The 24,990-nt window shown below is 66.0% G+C and overlaps 1 protein-coding gene across 13 annotated transcripts in view; it reads right to left on the minus strand.

The window, feature by feature from the left end:
* Positions 1-24,990, minus strand: part of PTPRF (protein tyrosine phosphatase receptor type F) — an 83,752-nt gene that overhangs the window by 32,665 nt on the left and 26,097 nt on the right. For 4 of the 13 annotated variants that reach the window (XM_051999943.1, XM_051999950.1, XM_051999944.1 and 1 more), the window contains exons 6-13: positions 24,529-24,717; positions 19,574-19,591; positions 14,346-14,456; positions 6,919-7,188; positions 4,485-5,066; positions 4,088-4,221; positions 3,578-3,722; positions 6-311 (exon numbers count right to left, since the gene is read on the minus strand). In XM_051999943.1, coding sequence (XP_051855903.1) covers positions 6-311; positions 3,578-3,722; positions 4,088-4,221; positions 4,485-5,066; positions 6,919-7,188; positions 14,346-14,456; positions 19,574-19,591; positions 24,529-24,717 — 1,755 coding nt within the window. The remainder of the gene's footprint in view (positions 1-5; positions 312-3,577; positions 3,723-4,087; positions 4,222-4,484; positions 5,067-6,918; positions 7,189-14,345; positions 14,457-19,573; positions 19,592-24,528; positions 24,718-24,990) is intronic. The other 9 variants (XM_051999947.1, XM_051999945.1, XM_051999946.1 and 6 more) reach the window with 3 other exon arrangements.

The raw sequence follows: 24,990 nt of genomic DNA on the forward strand, positions 1-24,990 counted from the left end.
CCTACCGTCCTCATCGGTGCGCACCAGCACCGGGGGGCTCTCGGGGCCCGGCCCCACGTCCGTGTGGGCCCGCACCCACACCCTGTACTCTGTCCACTTCTCCAGGTCCTGGATCTCTCGGCTGGAGCTGTCTGGTCCAATGCCGTCCACCACGTGTCGGGCAGTGTCCTCGCCATCCACCGCCTGGTAGGCGATGGAGTACTGGGTGATGACGCCATTGCGGCTGGCGGCCGGAGGCGGGACCCAACTTACCCAGACCGTGGTGGAGCTGGTACTGACGCACCGAACGTCCTGGGGAGGGGCAGAGGGGGCTGGCGGGACAGAAATGGAGGAAGCGGCGAGATGGAGGGGGTGACGCATGAAGGGGGCAGGCAGGGCGGGGAGCGATGGGGGGAGTCTGGGGCCCAGCCAGGCGACTGCTTCTGGGGAGGAGCGGGGTGCCCGGCCACCTCTGACTCGGCCGGCCCCTCCACACTTGGGCAGGGGCCCGAAGGCCGGGCAGCCACGCCCCCGCTTCTCCAGACTTCAGGGGATCCCTCTAGCCTCACATCCACAACCCAAGGCTTTAGCAGACTGCGCCGGACCGGACGCTCCTCCCGGCACACTGACCCTCCCACGCGCAGGCCCGGCTCACACTCGCACCTGGGACCCCGAGGGGACTTTTCTCTGAACCCCCTCCTCGGTGACTCTGCGCACCACGTGCGGCTCACGGCAGACAGTGCCGTGGGTCAGGCCGTGACTTCTGACCCTCAGACGCACACCTCGAGCGGCCTGGCTGGGAGCCTCCCCAATGGAAGAGATGGAGCCATGGATGAGATGGGCGGGCGCGGGGAAAGAGGGGGAAGGGGTGGGTCCCACATGCAGACTTACCTGAACAAGGACAGATAAACATAGTGACTTATGGGGGTAGAGATGGGGAGGGGGGAGGGAGAGTTGGGCAAGAGGAGGAGCATGTGGCCAGAGTGGGCTGCCCAGGCTCTAGAACATTCGTTTTACAGCCTTCCCCAGAGGCAGGGGCAAAGTTGCTTCCGTGAGAATGAACCCGTCTCTGTGAATGGCACTGAGGCAGAAGAAGCCAATGGGTGGGGCGTGGGCCCAGTCCAGGAGCAGTGAGGGGGGCGGGGGGCTGCTCTTGCCCCGGGGTTGGGGGCTGGGCGTTTCTGCAGCCTCAGCAAGCCGTCAAGGCTCAGACTCAGGCTGGTTTCCGGGGACCAACAAGACCGCCCCAGGTCTCCAAGCACCTGGGTTACTGGGCCAGTACTAGGGACAGCCCCGGACCCAGTGTTAGGGTTTTGTCTCGTGGAAAAAGAAGAGAAAAGAGACTATCATTGGCAGGACTGCGAGATGCCCCGGCCGTTCTGGAGAGCAGCTTGGAGCGATGCCCAAAGGCCCGGGGAACCGCGCGCCCGTGGACTCAGCGGGTCTCTCCTGGGCCTGCCTCCTAAAGAGCTCGTGAACGAGGGAAAAGGACCCACACGTGCAAGACTGTTCGTAGCGGCTCTTTTTGGGGGGCAAAGAAGTAGAAGCTGGGGGGATGGCCATCGGGAGGGAATGGCTGACTAAGCGGTGGTGCGTGAGGGTAACGGAACACTGCTGCTCTGTAAAAATGATGAACAAGCTGACTGCAGAAAGGCCTGGAAAGATTTACAGGAACAAACGAGCAGCACCAGGACTACGCTATGCAAGAACGTGCTTGGTTCTGCTCAGCGGCTCCGGGATCCCAGGCCATCCCAGCAGACTTGGGCCGAAAATGCCGACTGCGGCCGGGAAAAGCACGATGGAGACCGAATGTAAAGCCACGCCTGCTCTATCACTTCTTTTTTCCCCTCTCACATTTTTTCCCTTTTGTTCTGATTTTTCTCTCCCAACATGATTCACAAAGTAATGCGTATTAAAAATAAATAAATTTACTAGGAAAAAAAAGAGAAAAAAAGGGAAGTGGGATTCACAATGGACAGAATGGCTGGCCTTCCAGAGCAGTCCCCGGTCGTCGCCAGTGCGATGCCCCAGAGATCTGGGGGTTCGCACTGTTACCGATGCTGCAACACAAACAAAAAGCAGCGGGGCCGGGCAGGTCTCCTTCGCTAAGCACCAAACTGGGAGGAGGAGCCAATCGATACGTGGGACCGCAAAGTCGGGGGCACAAGGACCTCGCTGGGGAGACACATCTAAAAAGATGCGAGTCCCCAAGGACCAGGGTCAGGCCCGCCGTCTGGGGTCCAAGAATCAGCCCCTGTGCAGAGGGGGTGTGACTGGCCGTGAGAGGGGCCCGCTGCTGGGGGTCTGCCATCCGGGCGCTAGAACAAGGAGGAGGAGGCTGGGGGGGGCTCAAGAGTCGGTCCCATCACCTGGCTAGGGGAGAAGCACATCAGGGACCTGGAAGTTCCGTGGGGACCAGGCAGTGCCCCAGCACCTTTGGAATGAGCTGCTCTCTGGGAAGAAAGACCTAGCGCGCCTGTCAGAAACAGAGCGTGGGGCAAGAGAGGGGGGAGAAACAGCTCTCCAAGCCTGCGGGGGGCCACGCTTCAGGGGGCCGCGGGACAGTCCCACGGGCTAAGGCCTGAAGTGGGCCCCTGGACCTTTGCCGTTGTGGGGGGGGGGCTGTGGCAGTGCACTGGTCCCGAGAGAAGCCAGAAGCTCCCTGAGGAAGGAAGGGAAGCGCTCAGCGTGATACAGGCTCAGACCTGTGCCTTCCACTGTGGGAATAAAGCTGGCTTCGTGTTGCGAAGCCTTGGGAGTCTGATGCCTGCGAGGGGGAGCTGATGGCCGCTCCTCCGATACTCGATACCCTACGTGACAAGGCAGAGGCCCTGAAAGCGTTTCTAGGTCGTCTGTGTCCCGAGAGCTTTTCCGGGAAGGGCGGCAACGGCCGGAGGCCATGGGATTGTAGCGGGCCCCGGGCCACCGAGGGCGGGGAAGGGACTGGAATTCTTTCTGGCGCAGAGAGAGCCAGGAAAGCGCGCGAGCTTTTGCACTGAGAGAGAAGCAGCTTCCGGAACAAGGAAGTGACAGGCCCGCGGTCCCCGCCTGGCCAGACGCCCCCGAAGGCCGGGGCTCTGCTAGGAGGGGGCTGGTGCAAGAACATTCGGAGAAGAGGAGCGAGATGTGGGGACCAAGGGGCGTCGGGTCCCATGAAGAGCCCCTGACGTGAGGGGGATGTGCAGCCCGCGGAGACTGGGGCGCGTGATGGCTGACTCCAAGCACGTGGAGGAGGAGAGCCCTGTCGTGTTGGGCTCCATGAGTGGGAAACAGTAGGAGAGCGGCCCTGGGAGGAAGGGCTTCGATGGCAGTGGGGGGGGCCGGTGCCCCCAGAGCTGCCCTTGGGGACCAGAGGCGGGACGATGCGGGGGGAGGAGGGAGGGAAGGGGGGAGGAGGGAGGGCGGGGGACCTTCGAGTTCCATCTCAGACTGGAGGCCACTTACCGGCTTCTCTCCTTAGCTCTAAAGGAGCCCTCGGCCCGGGTCTCAGCAGCGCCTGACCGGCCCCCCGGCCTGGAGAAGGGGCAGGCTGGGGGGGAGCGCGCGCCCCGGGCCTCGGCGAGGCTCAGGACAGGAGGCGACAGCGCGGGACACTTACTGGACTGCTCTGTGCGAGCCTCGATGGGGGGCGTGAACACCCCCACCCCCAGGTCGGAGCGGGCAGCCAACTGGAAGCGGTACAGGGTGTCTGGCTTCAGGTCCTCCAGGACGTAGGACGAGGTCGGGTCGAAGGTCACTTTTTGCTAGAAAATCAAAAGGAACCAGTTACTCAACCGAGCCTCCGTCCCTGGGGGGGACGATCCTCCCGTGTCCTCCTCAGGCCAGAGCCTTTCTATGGCTCCCCTGGCTCAGGCCCCGGGGCCTGCTCGGAGCCTCGCCCCTCCTTCCGGCCCCAGGCCTGGCTCTGACCCCCCCATCTCCCCCGCGCCCGCAGCTCTGGCGCCTCCAGCGCCGGGAGGGAGGCCACACCTGGAGCCCTCCCCGGGCGGCTGCTGCAGGCACCTCTCGGTGCTCCTGCCGGTGACTTTTGCCCACCCAGGCCCAGCGCTCTCCTAATGGCTCTTTTCTTGCCCTCGGGGGTCTCTGTGGCGCCCCCGGCCCCGCTCACCTGGGGCCCGTCTTCTCCTTCCCAGTAGAGCAGCTCGTACTTGGTGATTCGCTCCTGGGGCGGCAGCAGCCACGACAGCAGCACCCTGGTGTCCGACTCGGCCTCGGCCTGGAAGTCTGCGGGCTGGGCGGGCACTGGGAAGGGCGCGGGGCAGAGTCAGCCCCCGAGCCTGAGCCCTGACGGTGCCCGCCCCGGGCCCTGCGCCCCGGGCACGTGGCCAGGCTAGGGGAAGGACCGTCCCCGCCGCGCCTTGGCACTGACCGCTTTCGTCCGGTTCTACCTCGCGAGCTCAGCCCCTCGGGGCCGCCCTGCCCGGGTGCCCAGGGTGGGAGAAGCCCCCCCCGATGCCAGAGCCAACCCAGCGGGCCCAGAGGGGGAGGGGAGCGGCCCCACGCACCTCCCTGCTGCGTCTTGACCTGGATGGGGGGGGAGGGCGGCCCGTCGCCGACGGCGGTGAAGGCCAGCACGCGGATGCTGTAGGTGATGCCGGTGACCAGGCTGCCCACGGTGGTGAGGTGGCTGTCGTCCGTGTTGTGCTTGTGCCAGGAGCTGAGGGGCAGCAGGGCGTCGGGCGTGTAGTAGACGCGGTAGCCGCGCACCAGCCCGTTGGGCTCGTCCGGGGGCTCCCACTGCACCAGCATGGTGCTGGCGCTCAGCATGCGGGCCTGCACGCGCAGGGGCGGGCTGGAGGGCGCCTGCTCCCCGGTGCGGGCCGTCACCAGCTCGCTGGGCGGCCCGCGCCCGATGTTGTTCACGGCCAGCACGCGGAACTCGTACTCCGAGAAGGGGCTGAGGCCGCCGATGCTGTAGCGGGTGGTGGCCACGCCGTCCACCTCCTGGAAGGTGCTGTCGCCGGCCGTCGGGCGGTACTGGATGCCGTAGTAGGACACGGGCTCCGCGTTCCCCGAGTCCCAGGTCAGGGTCACGCTGGTGGCCGTGGTCTCGGTCACCACCAGCTCGATGGGGGGCCTGGGCAGCGCTGGGGGCAGAGGATCGGGTCAGCACCGGCCGCCGAGCGGGGAGAGAGCCGGGTCAGCTCCTGCTCCGGGCCTTGCCGCCCGGGGATCGCGGCCCCTCCCCCAGCTCTCGGTTCCTCATCCACCAAATGACATCGGGCCCGTCTGCGGCACCGAGCTCTCCGCCGGGCCGGGAACGAGCGCCGGCCCCTCTGGCCCCTCTACGGCACCGCGCCGGGCGTGGCGCTACGTACGCTCCACACAGATCATCTCACTGGCGCCTCGCGAGAACCGGGAGGTGAGGGCCAAAATTATTCCCATTTGGCAGATGAGGAAACTGAGGCAGACAGAGACTCAGTGACCTCTCCGGGGTCCCACTGTCACTCCAGGCTCTAGACACGGCTCGTCTGGCTGCACCTGGTGAGCACAGTGAGGACCCAGGGATGTCCCCACGGCGGGTCTGGGGGATGTGGAGGAGGGGAGAAGGATGGGAGAGAACTGACTGGACAGACTGAATTTGAAATACAATAATAACAATTGGGGCGAACACCAAGGGAGCGGGCAGGGCGGAGCAGCGAGGTCAAGGCTGCACCTGCCGCCACTCGGCCCGGGGCTCCCGGACAGGGCAAAGTCCGAGGAACAGCTGCTTCCCGCCTGCGCCAGCTCACCTCGGGCTTCGGATGGTGACGTCCTAGGCCCAAAGCTAACCCCCTCCTATTCTCCCCGGGCCATTCCAGTTCCCATTTGCCCTAACCATCTAAGGTTTCCCACGGCATCGAGGATGCTCTGGATTCATCCCTGAGAAAAATGGCAAGCAGAACGGAGCCTTGGGGCTCTCCTCCATAGACCTTCCAGGTTAATGCCACTTAATAATGTCTCCTGGACACTCTCTCCTTGTTCTCTTTCCGTGTCTGTCTCTTTCTCTGTGTCTCTATGTCTCTTTCTCTCTCTGTGTGTCTCTCTCTATGTCTCTCTCACTATCTCTGTGTCTGTCCCTTTCTCTGTCTCTGTCTGTCTGTGTCTCTCTGTGTGTCTGTCTCACTATCTCTGTGTCTGTCTGTCTCTTTCTCTGTGTCTGTCTGTCTCTATGTCTCTTTCTCTCTCTGTGTGTCTCTCTCTATGTCTCTCTCACTATCTCTGTCTCTCTCTCTGTCTCTGTGTCTCTCTGTCTCTTTCTGTCTCTGTGTCTCTCTGTCTCTGTCTGTGTCTCTCTCTGTGTGTCTGTCTCACTATCTCTGTGTCTGTCTGTCTCTTTCTCTGTGTCTGTCTGTCTCTGTGTCTCTCTATGTCTCTCTCTCTCTGTGTCTCTCTCTATGTCTCTCTCACTATCTCTGTCTCTCTCTCTGTCTCTGTGTCTCTCTGGCTCTTTCTCTCTGTGTCTCTCTCTGTGTGTCTGTCTCACTATCTGTGTCTGTCTCTCTCTGTGTCTCTCTATGTCTCTTTCTCTCTCTGTGTGTCTCTCTCTATGTCTCTCTCACTATCTGTCTCTCTCTCTGTCTCTGTGTCTCTCTCTGTGTGTCTGTCTCACTATCTCTGTGTCTGTCTGTCTCTTTCTCTGTGTCTCTCTGTCTCTGTGTCTCTCTCTGTGTGTCTGTCTCACTATCTCTGTGTCTGTCTGTCTCTGTGTCTCTCTATGTCTCTCTCTCTCTGTGTCTCTCTCTATGTCTCTCTCACTATCTCTGTCTCTCTCTCTGTCTCTGTGTCTCTCTGGCTCTTTCTCTCTGTGTCTCTCACTCTGTCTTTTTCTTTCATACACAAACACATCTGAGGAGGAGGAGGAGGGAAAGCTGGCCCTTATCCCCCTCCCCTTTCTCATCACTTTTCAGCTCACCTTTGTTCCTCCCCCCGCCCCCCGCAGGGCCCAGCCCAGCTGACCTTTGACAGTGATCTGGGCAGTGGCTTCGATCAGGCCCAAGGAGGAGATGGCCACACAAGTGTAATTGGCCGACTGGACGATGTTGGTGAGTTCCAGCACGTTGCGGCCGACGGGCATCTCGTCTTCCCGAGTGAGCTCCTCGGCCCCAGCCATCCACTTGACGTAGGGCATGGGGGCGCCCACGGCCACACAGGTCAGGTTCACGCTGCCCCCGGGCATCACCTCGTAGTTACTGGGGGGGATGGAGAAACGGGGAGCCACCCGACGCACTGCAGGAAGAGAGGGGCCCGACAGACTTGTGGGCTGGGCTGGGGAAGGGCACACCCAGGATGCCCCGCTTTGCCCCGGCAGCCTTCGCCTCCCAGCCCAGTACCAAGTCATCTCTTTGCTGGGGCCAGCCAAACTTCTCAGGCCCAGGGACCCTCCTGGAGCCCCCCCTTTGAAGGGATGGGGTCAGTGGACCACCATGTTCTGCAGGACCCACCCGGGGAGCTGGAGTCAGGAGAGCAAGAGCCTGAGATCTGGAGATCCCACTGAGCCCCACTGCCTCGTGTTAAATCAAAAGCCCGAGGCCCAGAGACAGCAAGGGACTTGCCCCAGTTCCCCCAGCGGGTGAGGAACAGAGCCAGGAGCCGTGCCGACCGCCCCCCAGAGCCGGAGGGGAGCCTCGGGCAGGGCCAGGCCTGGGGCCTCATCCCATGAACCAGATGGAGGAGCCTGCAGCTCCGGGGGCCCCTCCCCTGACCTCCTGGCCAACGGCCTGGCCAGGGGTGTGGGTCCGGAGGATGTGCAGGGGGAAGGCGGGGGAGGGGAGGGCTGAGCAGGCCTCAGGGTGCCCAGCCCACAGGCTACAGGGAGTGACGGGAGGGGGCGGGCTCAATGGGCATGACGATGGGTTTAACATGATGGAGGGGGTGGTTCCAGGCGCGGGGGGCACACCCCGAGCTTCTCGGGGAGCAGGGCTTGGGCTGACAACTGGGAACAAATTTCCTGGGTCAGAAAGTGTCCTGAGGTGCTCGGCCCAGGGACATGACCCCGACACCCCCCCTCCCCCGCCTCCAAAGCCAGCAAGACACATGCGCCCCCTCAGCATGCAGGAGGCCGATGGGCCAGACGGGCAGCCGGCGGGCACAGCCTCGAGGAGGGCCAAGCAAGCGGGCGGGCGGGAGACGGGCTGGGAGAGCCACACTTGGCCTGTCTGGAAGGAGCCGTGCGGGGGCACACAAGCGGGCATGCAGAGGGAACTCCCAGAGCTTCGAGGAAGGGCTGCCCCTCCCCCCGGATCCCAAACTTCGCCGCCCCCCACCCCGGGTATCCGAATCTAGCCCCTTCCTGACAGAGATGGAGGCCTGAGGCCCGGAGGCTCCAGCCCGAGCTTCCCACAGCATTCGAACCCCTTCTTTTCCTAATCGGGGAGGCCCCAGCCCACAGGACCCCTCACTGGTCTGGACCCCCCAGCGGCCCCCGCTCCGCTCAGGCCCGTCTACACAAGTGTTTAAGTACCTGCTTAACAATACTAAGGCCCTGCCCTCACGGAGCTTCCGGTCTATAGGGGGCAGGCAGGCTGAGGAGGGGGGAAGGACATTTATCCATCTGAGGAAATACAAAATCTAGCTAAAGGAAGTATTAACAGAGACTGAATGTAAATCAGCATAAGCTATGTTCTCCCCTTCTTTTTTTCCTTTTTCCTGTTTTCTTTTCCTCTCATGGTTTTTCCCTCTTATTCTGACTTCTCTCTTAAAATGATTCATAAAGAAATGTATACTTTGAAAAATGAATGTACATGTACGACCAGAAAAAAAATCCAACAATAAAGTTTTAAAAAATAAGGAAATACTCATTATTAAACGAGAGCACTAATGGCTGGGAATGGGGGTGTCGGAGGACGGGAACAGTGCCAAGAGAAGCTCTGGGCGGGACCTTTAAGGAAGCCAAAGGTCCGACCAGGCAGAGAGTCTCCAATTTCATCCAGGGGGAACAACTGGCAGGTCAGTCTGGTCTAACACTAGGGTGCAGGACTGGGAAGAGGGGCCCGTGGAAGTCAGTCCATGCCCCAAAAGACTCAATGGCTTTCCTTCCTTCCCTTCTGGCTCGAAGGACTCCTTGAGGGCAACCTATGACTTGCTCCGCCTGGTCCAGAGCCCAATTCTGTTTAGATCCAGAATACGGTGTCCGGCTCAGTCTGGAACCCAGAACGCACTGCCCAGCTCGGCCTAGAGCTTAATGCTGAGCCCGGATGGGGGGCCAGAGGCAGGCCTAGGTTTGTCTGACAGCCTGTGGCGGTCCTACACGCGCCCTCTCTGGGCATGGGCCGGCCTGGCATCCCTGCGACTCTCTTGGATGGCACGCTCACCCCTGCTCCCTCGGGGGCCCCGGGACAGGCCTGCCCGGCTCTCAGCTCCCTCGGGGTCCCTGTCCCGCCATACGCTCCCAGGAGCTGTGCCTCAGCTGCCCCTGGGGCCTGAATCCTCCTCCTCGGAGCTGTCCCGGGAGGCAGTCAGTGACCCTGACCTGAGAGCACAAGCTGGACAACCCCCTGTCCAAACCGGACCGGGAACTCTCGGGGGGACCCCTGCGGCTTTGCTGGGAGTTGGAACTGAGCTTTCCTTTGTGGCGTTCATTTGGGCTGAGGGGGCCCTGGGCCACGGGCGCCCGTCTCTATGTGCCCAGAAGCCGGCGCAGAGCCGGCCACAGAGGGGCTTCCTGAGTGCTCAATGTCCTGGCCCTGCTGGCCGGCCTGAGACGGAGCCCAAGCTCCCAGAAGTGCCTGCTGGGCCAGGTCTGCCTGCCGGCCTCTCCACATCCTGGCGTGAGCCCTGACGCGGGTAAGCTGCCGGGGGCCAAGCATCACGGGGCCCACCGAGGTGCCCCAAGGGCCCTGAACGGGAGCCACGCGGCCGTCTCCCCACGTCCCCCTCCCCACAGCTGCCGGGGCTGGCGTCTGAGCCTGAGACAAGCGTCCTTATGACAGGGCTTCCAACAGCTGAGGACAGATGCTGCTGCCCCTTCCTCTCAACTGGGGGCGCTGGCAGCCAGCTCTGCTTTTTCTGCTGCCCCCCAATGGGCCTGGCGGGGCCATCCAGCACGGCTGCCTGATAGCCCCCGAGGGAGCCCGGTCCCAGATCTCCAATTGCACTGACCCCCCTCCAGATGGCCTCCTTCTTCCCCCTCCCCCTGCCTCGGGCTCACCGAGCTCCCTTCCTTCTGTTGCCAGCGGGAGGTCCCTCTGCGCCGCGGCCCTGGCCCTCCTCCGGGCTCCCGGGGAGCCCCATTCCCACAGGGCCCTCCCTCCTCGGCTCTGCACCCACCTCCCCCGGGGCTGCTCTCGGGCCAAGGCTGACTAACGGTCGGGGCCCGGCTGCCCGGGGCCTCCTTCCCCGCTCCTTCCTCCCACAATGGCCAGTAGCTCCCCAGACACGATCCAGAAGAGGGAAGGGAGCGGGCTCCGAGGCTCCCCCAGACTCGCTGCGGAAGCCTCAGACGGTCTCTCAGATAGGGCCCGCCGTTCTGGGATTGGATTTCTGCAATAACTTCTCAAGTCTAATTTCTGCGCTGACAAGCCCCTCGAAGGGGGGCCGTGGAGACGCGGGCTTTCACCGAGTGACGGGCTAATGGCGAGGGGCGGAGGGAGCCGCCCGCTGGCAATCTGCATTCCCTCCCCGAAATTTCTGGGACGAAAACACCACAACATCGAGGCGGGGGAGGGGAGGGCTCGGCTGCGCCCGGACCAAAGAGCTCGGATAAATAACCTTGTAGCCGCCATCACCGCCGGCGAGCTCATTAAACTCCCGGGCTGAGCAAAGCTGGGATTCGTAAGATATAATTACCAGGGCCAAACAAACCCCGGGCAGCCCCCCCGCCCCCCACTATTCAGAAACTCGGCTCCGCTGCCCACTAAGTGTTTACGCGTCGCCTGCGCCGGCCTCCGAGGCTGGCGGGGGGGGGGGGGGGCAGAGGCAGACCCTGCCCGCCGCGGCCCCGGCCTCCTGCTGATGAACGCTTTCTGAACTCCCTGCTAAGCACAGTCAGCAAAACCGAGGAAGTAACGGCCCCAGGGCCCAGGAAGGCCCGGCCAGAGCCTCTCCTCCTGAAACCTGAGCTGGGCCTGAGCTCTCTCCCCCTCTCCCTCTCCTGGACAGGCTCCACCAAGCTCTGGCAACTCAGTCCCCAGAGAGCAGGGAGGAAAACCGCCCAGCGGGCCCAGGGAAAGTGCCCTCCCGAGGCCGAGGACAGAGCCGGGAGCCTGGGTCCCCAGTGCCCGGGGCCAGACGCCCGGCTGCCCGCCCCAGGAGTGGCCCCGAGGGAGGCCTCGGTTTCGATGCTGGGGGCAGGGGACGGGGCCCGCCCGGCAAGCAGGGCCTTTGACGGGAGCTGAGGTGGGGGAGCCCGGCCTGGGCACATGCAGCGGCCACGCGGGCGGGCGGGCGCTCCGAGGGCGGGCATGCGTCGGCCGAGGGGCGCGGGGCGGGGGCAGGCAATGGAAGCATGCGGGGGGGGCGGGGGGGGCAGGCGAGGAACTGACGGCCCCCCCGCCCTCCCAATGGGCCCGGCTCCCCAGGCAGCATTCAGGCAGGGCGGGCAGGCGGGCGGCCGGGAGGAGCGCAGCCCCCGGGGCCGGGCCGGGCCGGCTCCCCTGTCCCTGTGGCCAAGTCCCGTCTGACCTGCAGGGCTGTCGATGGAGAGATAAGAAGTGAAAGAGACCAACCTTCTCGCTGATCTGAGAGATGAGAGTTTGGGTTGATGGCAGAGTGCGATGAGGATGAAGAGGGAATAAAAAAAGACAAGGAGAAACACAGAGAGAGTAAAAACAGACCAAGCTTCAGCTGTCCACACACCACGAGACGAGACAGACGAGACGTCCTTCGGGCCCGCCCCCCCCCACGCACACGCGGGACCTGCGCCCCGGGCGGGCCCGCGCCTCTCACACACAGACTGGAGACTCATGGAGGACGAGGTGGACGGGCCGAGGCCCCTGCGGACACTGGCGGGGCTGGGGAGGGGCGCTTCCCTGCACAGTGGGCGGCGGGGGGTCCGCCCGGGGGGCACGGCCAGGCTGGTGGCGAGGGGGGAGGGAGGGGGCGGCTCCCCGACGGGGCAGGGCATCCTTCGCCTTCCCTCCCCACCCTGCACCCGAGAAAGAAGCGCGGACGAGGCTCCCGGGACCCTGGTCTCCCTCCCTCCCTCCCTCCAGGACCAGAGACTGCAGAGGAGGCCAGGCCCCCCCGCCCTCCCGGGCCCCGGCTCCGCTCCGCGCCCGCCGCTGTAACTGGCTCCCAGCCGGGCCTGCCCCAGGCGGCTGGAACCGCAGGGAGACAGGGATGGGCAGAGGCTGCACCTGGAGGGTGAGGCCAGTGCCCCGGGGGGGGGCTCCTTGCCGGCCCCTCAGCGTCACCTCCCCGCTCCAGGCCTTTGCCGGGGCCACCCCCCGAGTCCCTCGCGGCCATGCCTTTTGGAAGCCATCTCCCCCTCCTCTTTGGGGTCCTGGCCCGGCCCCCTCCCTTCTCCAATCCCTGCACACGGTGGCCCGAGACCGACCTTGGCCACAGTCCGGCCCGGGAGGGTCCGGCCCAGCCACCGGAGGCAGAAGGGGGTGGCCCCCGTGGCCGCAAGCAGCCCCACATCCGGGAGCGGGCCCAGCCGAGTATCGCACGGCAGGCAGGCTTGGGGGCTCTGCCAGCCACCCTGTGAAGTGTTTCCTGCCCGAAGCCCAAGAACAGGGAGAGAGAGCGGGAAGCAGCAGGCAGGCCCCGAGGGGGGCAAAGGCCTGGGAGAGCGCCTTCCAGCCCTGGGCGGGAGGTGACCCGAGCTGACCTGCAGCGGGCACAAGGGGCCAAGTCAGCTCCCAAAGGCTCCGGACAGACGAGGGAGAGGGGCCGACTCAAGGAAGATCAAATTCACTAGGGAGGAAGATTCGGGGGAGGGGGAGGTCTGGTTAGACAAAGATCAGGAGGCTCTAGTGGACTGCAAACTCCGACCGTCAGCGGCGGAGCCGACTAGAAAAGCTTATCTGCGCGGCTCTGGGTCCCCCAGTTCACCGGCAGGGGCAGGGGTCTCCCAGGCTGGAGAAGAAGAGTCTGGAGCCCACCTCCTGGGAGAAGCAGAGGAAAGCAGCCAAGATTTGGGGGCAGCACATTTCCAAATGGCCGCCGGGCCGCCCTCCGGCAGAGGGCAGAGCCAGAGCGGCCTGGGCCGCCTCGGGGGGAGGTCTCCCAGGGTCGCGGGATTCGCGAGCACGTGAGCTCGCCTTTGCGGGGAGGGGAGCACCGCGTCCCGGGGCCGGGGCCGCTGCAGGGAGGGGCCCCGAGCTCTCAGGAGCGGAGCCCTGCCGTGGGGCTCCTCTGGCCGGGCTGCGGGAGGGAAGCCTCCAGGCCCGGCCCCGAAGGATGAGGACGCGAGCGGCTGCTCCTCCGGGGAGCTGGGCCCTCGGAGCCACGAGGGGGCGCCGGCTGGGACCAGCAGGCTTTCCCCAGGGGGTGAGACAAGGCTCCGGGGCAAGCTCTGTCCCCAGCAAGCAGAGGGACGAGCGACTCAGCCCGGGTGGGCCCGGAGCGGAACCAGGCTCTGCGGGGAGCGCAGCATTCGCCCTCAGCACGCCCTCCGTGACCCTCACCTCCCCCCGAGGGCAGACACGGACCCTCTCATCAATGAGCTCTTCCTCAAAGGGGGAGCACGGTCCGAGGGAGGGGCTCTGAATGCCGAGCCAAGAGGTGCGGATCTGCTCCCGGAGGGACGGGGAGACCCCGGGCTTTACCAAGGAGAGGGGGCTAAGCTGCTCTCGGGACCCCGGAGGCCGGCGAGAGCCTGGCAGCTCGTGCCAGGGGCAGGGACGAGGCGAGGAGGGTCGGGGGATCTCGGCGAGGGCGGGACGTGGCAGCGAGGGAGGAGACGCCCGAGGAGGGCGGTCACAGAGTGGGGCGAGGGCTGCCCAGACCGGGGCCCTCTGTACCTGAGTCCCGGGCACAGGTGCCGCCTCCCCCAGGGCAGGCCCCTCACGGCTGCCGGCTCCTGAATAAGCCTGGGAGCAGGAGTAAGCGGCTTCCCAGGCACAGAACGCTTGGGGAGGGAGGGCTGATGGACGCACAAGGGGAGGCCCAGAGAGTGACCACAAGGGGCCTGGACCCAGGGGCACCCTTGCCACCACACAAGCGGGCAGCTCCCAAGGCCCCAGCCTTGAGCGAGGGGAGGTCCTGCCCGCCTGGGACCCTTCGGTCCGCACTCACGCACCTGAGCCACGAGGGGCAGAGACCCGCAGGTGAAGGACCCAGCTCTGTCCTCTGAGGGAGGCCTCGGGGGGCCAGGCCACGGCACCGCCTCCCCAGCCCAGACTGGGCCCACACCGGCGGCCCCCGGCCAGGGAGCTCGGCTGCATCAGAGGGAGATCACGGGGCGTCGGAGTCCTGCGCCGGGGCCCGCCCGGTGTCCTTACCTCGCACGTAGAGGTTCGCGGGCGCCGAGTAGCGCGTGCCCGCCGAGTTGGTCGCCACGCACTCGTACTTGCCCTGGTCCGACTCCTCGCTGTTCTCGATCTGCAGAGCTCCTGTGGGCGGAGGAGAGAGCGGGAGCCGGGCGTGAGAGCGGCCCTGTTGGAGGGGCGCAGCTGTGGCCCACCCGTGCGGCCTGGGCCTGCCTGGCTCGGGGATCCCACCCGCTGCCCCGCCTGCGAGGAGGCAACCCGGGCAGCTTCCTCCTGGCTCTCCCGAGGCGGCGGGCCTCGGTCTCCCAGGGCAGGAGCCAGCGCTGCCCGGCCTCGGGAGGCCCGCCTGGCCCTAACTAGTCGCGTGGCTCCAGGCAGTCCCTTCCTGGCCTGGAAACTCGGGTCCCACATCACTCAAAAGAAGACAAGGATCTGGGGACCCCGGCTGACTGGGCCCCCTGGTCATGGCCCACACTGCCCTGACCCCCCCCCCCCCCGGAAGGCAGGGGGCAGTCTGGCCGAGGACCACCAGGTCTGAGTGGCCCAGGGCCTCCACAGCGCCCCCTGCCCCTCAGGGAGACCATAGCAGCCGGCCCAGAACCCAGGGAGAGGAAGAGAGGGGCTGGGAATGGGGGCCTGGGAGCCCCAGGCTCTGCTCATGCCCCGGCCCCTGCTCCTCCAGCCCCCCTCTTCCGTGACCTCAGCAGCGACTAATGGGCTTCGACCACGACCCCCTACATAATTCAGGAGGCCAAATGGAGGCTCCAGCCTGAGTCACGGTCTCCTGGGAAGGGCAGGGCAGGGCTGGAGTGGGGAGAAATGGACTTCATGGCCTTTCTCATGCAATAAAGATGACATGATGGGCTGGCCCGGGGGCTCTGCAGTGGGGAGGAGTCCACCGACGCCCAGGAGGAGGAGGCAGCTCCACCACCCCCACCCGGGCTGAAACGCAGCCAGCCGCTCTCCCTTCGGAGCCCAGCCCCCAGCGGCAAGGAGGCGCTCCCTGGCCAGAGACCTGCTGGGGGTCATGGGGGGGGAAGAGCTGGGCAAGTGCCGGCGCCCCCAGGCAGGGGGACCAGCGGGGCTGAAGAGAGGAGCAGGAGCGAGGATGAGAGAAGCAGAGACGCCCCAGAACTGTGGGGGCCGCGGGAGCAGCCCAGGCAAAGGGGCCTCTGCTCGAAACCCCCCAGTAACGGGGAGCTCGCCTCCTCCCAGGGTGTCCGCACCCCTCTAGCACAGCCGGTGGTGGGCACCTCCTGGCTGACATCACGCCTCCCCCCTAAGGTGCCTGGGCTGCGGCTGCTGCTGGCGGGCAGGGGCCCCACGGGGAAGGCGTTCCCATCTGGCTCCTGGTTCCTGGCACTCCTGTCTGCACTGTGACAGCCTGGGCCGAGGCCCAGTCCTCCTGCCTGGTTCTGGCTCTGTCTCCTCCATTGCTGGCTTCCTCCTGGGGGTCTCTGGGGAGGCTTGGTGCTGGTGCCGTAGGGACCGGCTCGGGGCAGAGCCCTCTTGTGACCCCAGGCCTGATGGGAGACCTGCTTCCCACACTTCGAGTCCGGCTGGCATTCTCCTCACTCGGTTTCCCCTTCAAAGCCCTTTGGATCTAGAACCTGTCCTGGTTCTAGGTTTGTCGGTATCGGGTGCCAAGAAACTCAGCCCTGCTCCGGCCCAGGTCAGCCTCCCTGCCTCGGGACCCCTTCCTTTTAATTTAGTCTCTTCTTTTCCTCCCATCATGGGTAAAAATAATTCTCAAGGTTCATTTTAGAAACAGAGCTCCAAATTCTCTGCCTCCCCCGCCCCGCCCCAGGAGAAGGCAAGCCGATCTAGCTGGTCCAGAGCAGTCGCACAAACACGTTTCCCTGAGTCAGTTTGGGAAAGAAAACATGGACCAGAGGAAAAAAGCCCAAGAAAAACACCGCACGCAAACAGCAGTTGCTCCCGTCTGCACGCATCTTCGCCAGTTCTTCCCCCGGAGGGACAGCCCCTGCAGGAAGTCCTCCAGCACCGTCTTGGGTCGGGGTCTTCGTCGGGGTGGCCAAGCCCTTCCCGGCCGATCCCCTTCCGATCTCGCCGCCACCGTGCACGACATGCTCTGCTCCCTTCTTGCCTCTCTTCCCATAAATCTTCCCGGGTTTTTCTAAGAACTCCCCCTTCCTCCTTTCTGACGACCCGACAGAATTCCATCACAATCATGCAGGGGACGCCTTCCCACACCGCCATCTCTTCTCACTGAACCCCGGATCCGGGCAGGCAGAGGCAGCCGGGACCCCCCCATCTCTGCCTCTGTCGAGGGGCTGGGGCTCTTCTCACAGGGCCTGAGCTGCTCTTTCTCCACCTTCGTCCTCCAGGACTCAACCTCCCCCACTGCCCTTCTCCCCCTCCCCTACCTCTTCTGCACCGCCAACACTAGCTCTGGGAACCCCGGCGCATGGGGAAGCGATGGGGGTCTGGGCCCCCCCGGCCCGGCTCCCTGTGCACCGGGGCACGCTGGGAGCTGGCCTCCCTGGAGCACGAGGCAAGGAGTCTCCCCGCCGACTGGAAGCGTCTGGGGGCAGGAATGGCCTCCACCTTCCCGTGTGTCTTCAGCCCTAGAAGGACGCCTGGAGCGCAGGAAACGCTGAGAGTGCGCGCTGGCTGATAGAGGAGCGAGGAAGAACGCTGGGCAGAGGGCAAAGCTCGCTCCCTGGTGGGGCGGCTGCCTCTGGGCGACGAGACGTCCATCCTCGGTGCTCCGAGCCAAGATCGAGGGGGCGCCCGTGAGGACCCTCACCCGGCTCCCGGTCAAGGGCGATTCGCCCCCAGTCCTTCTGCCCCGGCTCTCTCCATCTCAGAGGAGGGGGTGTGGGGAGGACCTGCTGCCTTTGCCTCTGGCTCCCGGGCCCCGCCTTTGCTCTAAGGGCAGGATGAGTTTGGACTGAAAGGGCTGTTTTATTTCCCTGCTGGGGAAGGTGCCCCCAAGTGACAAGAGTGTCTGAGGACTGGAGGGGGAGGAAGGAGAGAGCCCCCGTGGTGGGGGGAGGAGCCCGTCCTCCTCAGGCCTCTGGGCAGTGTCCGAGGAGAGGGGGCAGCCAGGGCGGCGGGAGGCCGACTGCGACGACGTCTCCGGGGCAGGCCGTGTTGCCCGCTGATGGGCCCCGTGACCCAGAGCTCCTCATGACAAGGGCTCAGGCTCCCAGAGACTCGGGAATCAAGGAAGGGCTCCTGGCTTTGGAAGACAGCGAACGGCCCAGGGAAGGAGGGCGCCCTAGGCACAGGGAGAAGACCACGGTAGCCCTGGCAACGGGGAGCCACAGAAGACGTGAGAGCAGCAGAGCGACGTTGCCCGTGGGGTGCCGGAGGACAGGAAGGACGGCATCTGCTGAGGAAGCCGGCTGTGGGACGGGGATGGGAGCGGAGCTGCTCTGGAGGGCTCGGTAACCTGGGGCCCGGAGGACCTTGAAGGCCACAGGCCTTCCTGGCTCCCCCTTCGGGAGCTGGGCTGGGGGCTCCCCCCCGGGGGCTCTCTCTCTTCCTGCCACCCTGAGTCAGAGGCAGCCCCAGAGGGCCCACGGGGGTGGTTGGGCTTCAGCACAGAGGCTGGACTAGCACCCAGACTTGAGAAGAACGCCAGCCCTGGGGTGCCCTTCTGCCCGAGGGCGAGGCCCCGCGGGGGGCCCTGAGCCGAGTTCCAGTCCCGCTCAGACACGCCCTGGCTGCGCCGGGCGCTTTGCCTCAGAGCCTGCCTCCCGGGGCTGCTGGGAAGGAGAAACGAGATCCTGTTTGTGAAGCTCTGGGCCAAGGGCCCGGCACACGGTGGGGCTTCAGAAATGCCCGTCTCCTTCCTTGCTTGCTTGTGCCCTCTCCCCTTCCCAGCCCATCGGGCTCCTCTTCCTGCTCCAGTTCCTTCAACTCGGCCTCCTCTGGCGAGAATTTCTGACCCCGGGTGCGAGACTTTCCAGGGCCCGCGACCCCCTCTCGGCTGCCTGGATCCAGCCCCTCGGCCAGGCTAGCTGGGCCGCCCGGCACCTAACCGGGCTGGGACAACAGGGGAGGGCTCGAGGACCGCGATAGGCCTGAGAGGAGGCCCGTGGGAGCGGCTGCCGGCTGGGAGGAGGTGGTCCCAGCAGGAGCGGGGATCTGGGCAGGGGGCGGAACCGAGGCTGGGCTGTCAGAGGGGAGCAGCACAGTCCCCGGGGACCAGGAAGCCCACGCAGGTCCTCGCGAACCGGGTGAGGAGGGATCCCCGAGGTCTCCGCCCGTTCTGAGACCAGGAGGCCAAGGAGAGACGGCGGCAGGGGGTACCTGGCCCCCCGAGAGCCCGGCGCTTGGGGAGTCGGAGGCGCTCCCTTGCCTGCAGCTCCCTGCCGGCTCCAGGTCTGGAGCAGCCCTTCACTGCCCCCCGCCACAATACCAGAAGTCACGGGGTCCTCGCTCAGCCTGAGCGCCTGGTTGGCAGCCTCCTCACTGGGCACCGCTGACTTACCGTACCAGCAGGTGCCCAGGGGGCTGCACAGACACACCAACCCCCCCTCCCCATGACATGACAATGAGCTGTGGGACAGAAATGGGGTGTTTTGAGTGGGGAGTGGGATGGGGACAGCCGAGCTGGGATGAGAAGTGTGGACGCTCCCCAAGTGTGGGGCTGACGGCCCTAGCTCCCGGGGGCCATGACCCTAGTCCTCACAGGCCAGGCCCTGGACCCTGTGCCTCTTGGCAGCCAACCCAGAGCCCCGGGACGCTGGGCAGAGCACTGGGACCAGGCCTGCTGCGAAGCCGGGCAGGCCGACAGTGCGGGAGGCCTGCGCTCGGGGCCAGAGGGAAGGCTCAGCCGGGCCCGCTGGATCCCGCCCAGGCCGGGACTTTCTGAAGCCCGGGACCCCGGGAAGCCCCTTCTCTCTGTGGTTTCCTCCTCTGCCTCCCGGGGGCTGCAGGCTGCAAGGGGGCGCGCCTTGGAGGCTGGAGGCTCCCTTCTGCAAGCCTGGCCCTCACTGCCCGCCCAGGTCCTCCATCTCCTCCGGCCTGGCCTGGTCTAACCCAACCCCCCGGAGCCCCTGGTTGTTCGTACTTGCAGCGGGTGAGTCCACAGGAGTTAAGAGGCAGGAAGAAGTTAACACAAATGGGTGAGTGAGTGTAGCCCCGGGGCTGCAGCAGGCGCCGGGGATGAAGTGGACAGTAAATGGAGTGACACACAGGCGAGGCGGCGTGGCGTGGGGGGCGTGGCATGGCGTGGCGTGGCACGGGGCCACAGTCCGCACTCTTACCTCTGATCGGCGAGCCCCCTGGCCAGGTTATGTGGATGCAAATAAGATCAGAGAGAAAGGTTAGTACAGAGAGGAACCAGGTCACCGGGCGGGAGCCCCGCTCGGGAAGGCGGTCGGGCAAAAGGAAGAGGGCGGCCTGGGCAAGGCTGGCCCCATGGCAGGCGGGGGGCGGGGCACAAGGACGCTCAGGGAGGGCGATCTGCCAGAGGGCTCGGCAAGGGCTCGGCCTACTGCCCTCTCCTGCCTTCTCCCTCCCCACCAGAACCGATCACGACCTTCCACCAGTGCTGCCCGCACCACAGACACGCCCGCGGCACAGGGAGGAAGGGGAGGAGGGGAGAAGGATGGAGAGAGAGGGGGAAGGGACAGAGGAGAGAGAGCGACAGTGAGGGGGAGGATGGGGGGGAGGGGAGGAGGAGGCAGGGCTGCTAGGTGCTCCCAGGGACGATGGCTGGGCTCAAAGACTAGCCGGGACTGACTGATGGCAGGTACAGTTTAGGTTCCTCTAAGGATCGATTTGAGGGTTTCCCTTTGGTAAGGAGCTGAATAAAATGTCTCCGGGGGTGGGGGTGGGGGGAGGGTAGGGAAGAGCGCACAGCTCGGCGCAGCGGCCCCTCCCACTGTGTGGCTCAGGAGTCCCTGAGCCCTGCCGGGCGTGCTCCGGCCCCCAGCCCCCGCGTGGCCCCGTCCCAGACCCATTATCCTGGGGGGAGGGGCTGAGCCTCCTGGGGTGAATCTCCCCTCCCCTCCTCATCCGTGCCCCGGGGAAGAAAGACTTGGAGAGGTCTTAGTTGGGGTCACACCTCCTGCTGCTCCTTCTGAGGTTCAAACAGAGCCCTCCCCCTCCTCTGGCCACGTCCCTACCTCCTGGCCGGCCAGGGCGACGGCGCAGGGACCGTGGGGAGGGGGCACCGCCAAGAGCCTGCGGACAAGATCCCCCTGAGCACGGAGGCCAGGCGGGGACGGAGGCCTCCGGGGGGCAGAGACAGCCACGGCCTCCCAACAAGAGGCACAGGTGACAGAAGGGGCCAACTGGGTGGGGAAGGAGGGGCCGGAGACCAATCGAGGCTGGAAGGTAGTTCTTCCCAACATGGGAATTGTTCTACAAGGGTCCGGAGCTGGTGAGCTCCCCGTCGTCGAAGGCCTCCGAACAGGCTGGGGGGCAGGGAGGCTTCCCAGCACTGAGACGTCCTGCGGTGGCCCGGGCCGTCCCGGGAGGTGGGGAGCTCCCCGAGGCCTCCGAACACTGGGCTGGCCAAGCGCTCCGGCACGGGGGCGGGCTTCTCCAGCTCCCTCCGAGGGCCTCTGAGTCCGTGAGCGAGGCAGCGAGGAGCGCCCCGCGTTGCCAACGCCGGCCGGGGTCAGGGACGAGCTCTTGGGCTCTGGGCGCCGTCCCTGCGCGCTGCCACGGCCGCTCCTGCTTTGCTTCCTGGTCAGGGACCCAGGAGTAGGGGAGCTGCCTGGGAATGGCTGCCCGAGCGCCAGCCCCGGGGCCACGGAGCCGGAGAGCTGAGTCACAGGCCTGCTTTGGAGCTCCGGGTCCGGCCTTTGCCTCTGGGCAATAGAGCCCCCGCCCGCCTGGGGCCTATGGCGGCCTCCGACTCCCTTCGACTACTCCTGGCCCGAGACAGGGCGTGGGAAGGCCGGCCGAAGGCCTGCGGCCCAGTCAGAGACTCCGGGAGCTCGGGGGAGGCCCTGAGCCCGGGTCCCACGGGGGGGGGAGGGACGGAGAGATGGGAGAGCAACGGTCTCAAGGGGGCGGATGAAGCTCCGTCTGCTTGGCCTTGGCGGGTGAGGGGCAGGCGGTGCCTCCTCGCTCATGTTCTCCAAGGCGCCCTGGGCTCTGGGGGAGCGCTCCAGGACACCCCCCAAGGAGGCAGCGGGGGGCCGGGCCCCGAGGGGCCCCTCCAGCAGTCGGGGGAGCGAGGCCAGGAGAGCGCGGACACCTCCCTGTTCGTGGGCTTTATTGCTGGTGCCTTAATTAACTGCATTACAGCTTCCTCCATCTTGTTGAGTTTTAATTAAATTAAATGAGAGGATTCCTTCCCTGCGGCCCAGACAGTGGCTGGTGCGTGGTCCCAGCTGGTCTCCTCCCCCTCCTGCGGCCCCGGGGGCCTGGCCCGCCTCCCTGGCCCGCCTTGGGGGGGAAGCACGTACCCCACCCGCGCCTGCCCTCCCCCATCCTGGTCAGCAGCCGCTCCAGGCGGACGACAGCTGCCACTCCCAGAATGAGGAGGATCCTCAGGGACAGGCGGCCTGCTCCGAGGGCCAGGGGCCCAGAGACACCGGTCAAGCCCCTGCGCTGTGGCCACACACTGGGACAGGGAGGGAGGCCGGGCCCTCCTGCTGAAGGCGAATCAGTGGGGATGCAGGGGCCACGATCCACAGACCTTCGTCCCTCCTGGAGACAAGAGTGGAGGCCACGGGAGAATCCTGGATGCTGCTGACCGCTCGCGGATGACGCCACTGCTGCCTTGGTGTGGTCACTCAGACTGCAGGAGGGACGCACGCCTGGGGAAAGCAGGGAACGCCAACGCTTCTCTGGGCTGGTCACCCAGAACGGCAGAGGCGGCTTCGGCGGTTCTGGCCCAGGCCGGGGGGGTCCGATGCCCTTCTTGCCCAGGCCGGGGGGTCCAATGCTTCTCTGGCCCAGGCCGGGGGGGTCCGATGCCCTTCTTGCCCAGGCCGGGGGGTCCGATGCTTCTCTGGCCCAGGCCGGGGGGTCCGATGCTTCTCTGGCCCAGGCCGGGGGGTCCGATGCTTCTCTGGCCCAGGCCGGGGGGTCCGATGCTTCTCTGGTCCAGGCTGGGGGGTCCGATGCTTCTCTGGCCCAGGCCGGGGGGTCCGATGCTTCTCTGGTCCAGGCGGGGGGGTCCGATGCCCTCTTGCCCAGGCCGGGGGGTCCGATGCTTCTCTGGCCCAGGCCGGGGGGTCCGATGCTTCTCTGGCCCAGGCCGGGGGGTCCGATGCTTCTCTGGTCCAGGCCGGGGGGGTCCGATGCCCTTCTTGCCCAGGCCAGGAGGTCCGATGCTTCTCTGGCCCAGGCTGGGGGGTCCGATGCTTCTCTGGCCCAGGCCGGGGGGTCCGATGCTTCTCTGGTCCAGGCCGGGGGGTCCGATGCCCTTCTTGCCCAGGCCAGGAGGTCCGATGCTTCTCTGGTCCAGGCCGGGGGGTCCGATGCCCTTCTTGCCCAGGCCAGGAGGTCCGATGCTTCTCTGGCCCAGGCCGGGGGGTCCGATGCTCCTCTTGCTCCTCTGGCCCAGGCCGGGGGTTCCGATGCTCCTCTGGCCCAGGCCGGGGGGGTCCGACGCCCTTCTTGCCCAGGCCGGGGGGTCCGATGCTTCTCTGCCCAGGCCGGGGGGTCCGATGCTTCTCTGGTCCAGGCCGGGGGGGTCCGATGCCCTTCTTGCCCAGGCCAGGAGGTCCGATGCTTCTCTGGCCCAGGCCGGGGGGTCCGATGCTTCTCTGGCCCAAGCCGGGGGGGTCCGATGCTCCTCTTGCTCCTCTTGCCCAGGCCGGGGGGTCCAATGCTTCTCTGGCCCAGGCCGGGGGGTCCGATGCTTCTCTGGCCCAGGCTGGGGGGTCCGATGCTCCTCTTGCTCCTCTGCCCAGGCCGGGGGGGTCCAATGCTTCTCTGGCCCAGGCCGGGGGGTCCGATGCTTCTCTGGCCCAGGCTGGGGGGTCCGATGCTCCTCTTGCTCCTCTTGCCCAGGCCGGGGGGTCCAATGCTTCTCTGGCCCAGGCCGGGGGGGTCCGATGCTTCTCTGGCCCAAGCCGGGGGGGTCCGATGCTCCTCTTGCCCAGGCCGGGGGGTCCGATGCCTTCTTGCCCAGGCGGGGGGGTCCGATGCTTCTCTGGCCAAGCCGGGGGGTCCGATGCTCCTCTTGCCCAGGCTGGGGGGTCCAACACTCCTCCTGCCCAGGCCGGGGGGGTCTGATGCCCCTCTTGCCCAGGTCGGGGGGTCCGATGCTTCTCTGGCCCAGGCTGGGGGGTCCGATGCTCCTCTTGCTCCTCTTGCCCAGGCCGGGGGGGTCCAATGCTTCTCTGGCCCAGGCGGGGGGGTCCGATGCTTCTCTGGCCCAAGCCGGGGGGGTCCGATGCTCCTCTTGCCCAGGCGGGGGGGTCCGATGCCTTCTTGCCCAGGCCGGGGGGTCCGATGCTTCTCTGGCCCAAGCCGGGGGGGTCCGATGCTCCTCTTGCCCAGGCTGGGGGGTCCAACACTCCTCCTGCCCAGGCCGGGGGGGTCTGATGCCCCTCTTGCCAGGTCGGGGGGTCCGATGCTTCTCTGGCCCAGGCCGGGGGGTCCGATGCTCCTCTTGCTCCTCTGGCCCAGGCCGGGGGGTCCGACACTCCTCTGGCCCAGGCTGGGTGTCCAAGGCTTCTCCGGGGGTCCAACACTCCTCCTGCCCAGGCCGGGGGGTCCGATGTCCCTCTTGCCCAGGTCGGGGGGTCCGATGCTTCTCTGGCCCAGCCATCCAGAGTGCAGGGGGCAGGGCTCTACTGCATTGGCCACTGAGTGAAAGTCCTGATGCTGCTCCATGCTTGCTCTGGCCCCATAGACTCTGCGGGCTCATGGGCAGGGATGTGGCAGGCCCCCCCTTCCTCATTTCCACCACGGAGACTGCGGTTATCACAAGGGAGCTGACGCTGACTCCTCCCAGGAACGGCGGCTCTGGTGCTCCCAGCAGCAGAGTCAGCAAAGGAGAAAGGGGTCGGGATGGTGGGGGGAGGGGGAGCACTCAACAAGTGCTCTGCTGAAGAAGGGTGGAGAGCACCCCCGGCCACTCCCGCAGAGCCCACGGCGCCCAGGCCCCAGCACCTCTCGCCCAGCCTGGGCCAGAGCCATCCCCGCCCCCCCGGCCCGGCCCCTCGAAGGACCACACGTGACCCGAGGGAGTCTGTGCCAGAGGCTGCCCCGTGCGGCCCCCCAGAGCTGGCCCTGGGGACTCACGTACCTGAGCGGAGCTGCTTGATGCGGCCATTGCTAGCAGCTGGATCCACGGGCAAGAAGTCCTTGAACCAGGAGATCTCGGGGTCAGGGTTGCCCCCGGCAGCACAGAGCATGGTGGCTGTCCTGGCCTTCTCCACCACCTTCAGCTGGGGTCCCATGTCAATGGTGGGGAAGCCATGAGGCAGCTGATCCTCTGAGGGGACAAAGAGGAGAGGGGTTCATGAGCCTCCAGCCCTGTCTGCAGAGGCTGAGGCGCCTGCTGTATACAGAGACTGTGAGGCGCCTGCTGTATACAGAGACTGTGAGGCGCCTGCTGTGTGCAGAGGCACCTGGGAGCCTGGTCCCTGACCTAGTGGAGCCCCATCTGGGGGGGGGGGGTGAGAGGGATGACGAGGCGGCACGGGACCCGGTTCCATGGGACATTTGAGAGAGCTTGTCAGGGGTGGGGCCGGGCTTGCAAGGCTGG

The sequence above is a fragment of the Antechinus flavipes genome, chromosome 4, assembly GCF_016432865.1.
Source record: "Antechinus flavipes isolate AdamAnt ecotype Samford, QLD, Australia chromosome 4, AdamAnt_v2, whole genome shotgun sequence".
NCBI lineage: Eukaryota > Metazoa > Chordata > Mammalia > Dasyuromorphia > Dasyuridae > Antechinus > Antechinus flavipes.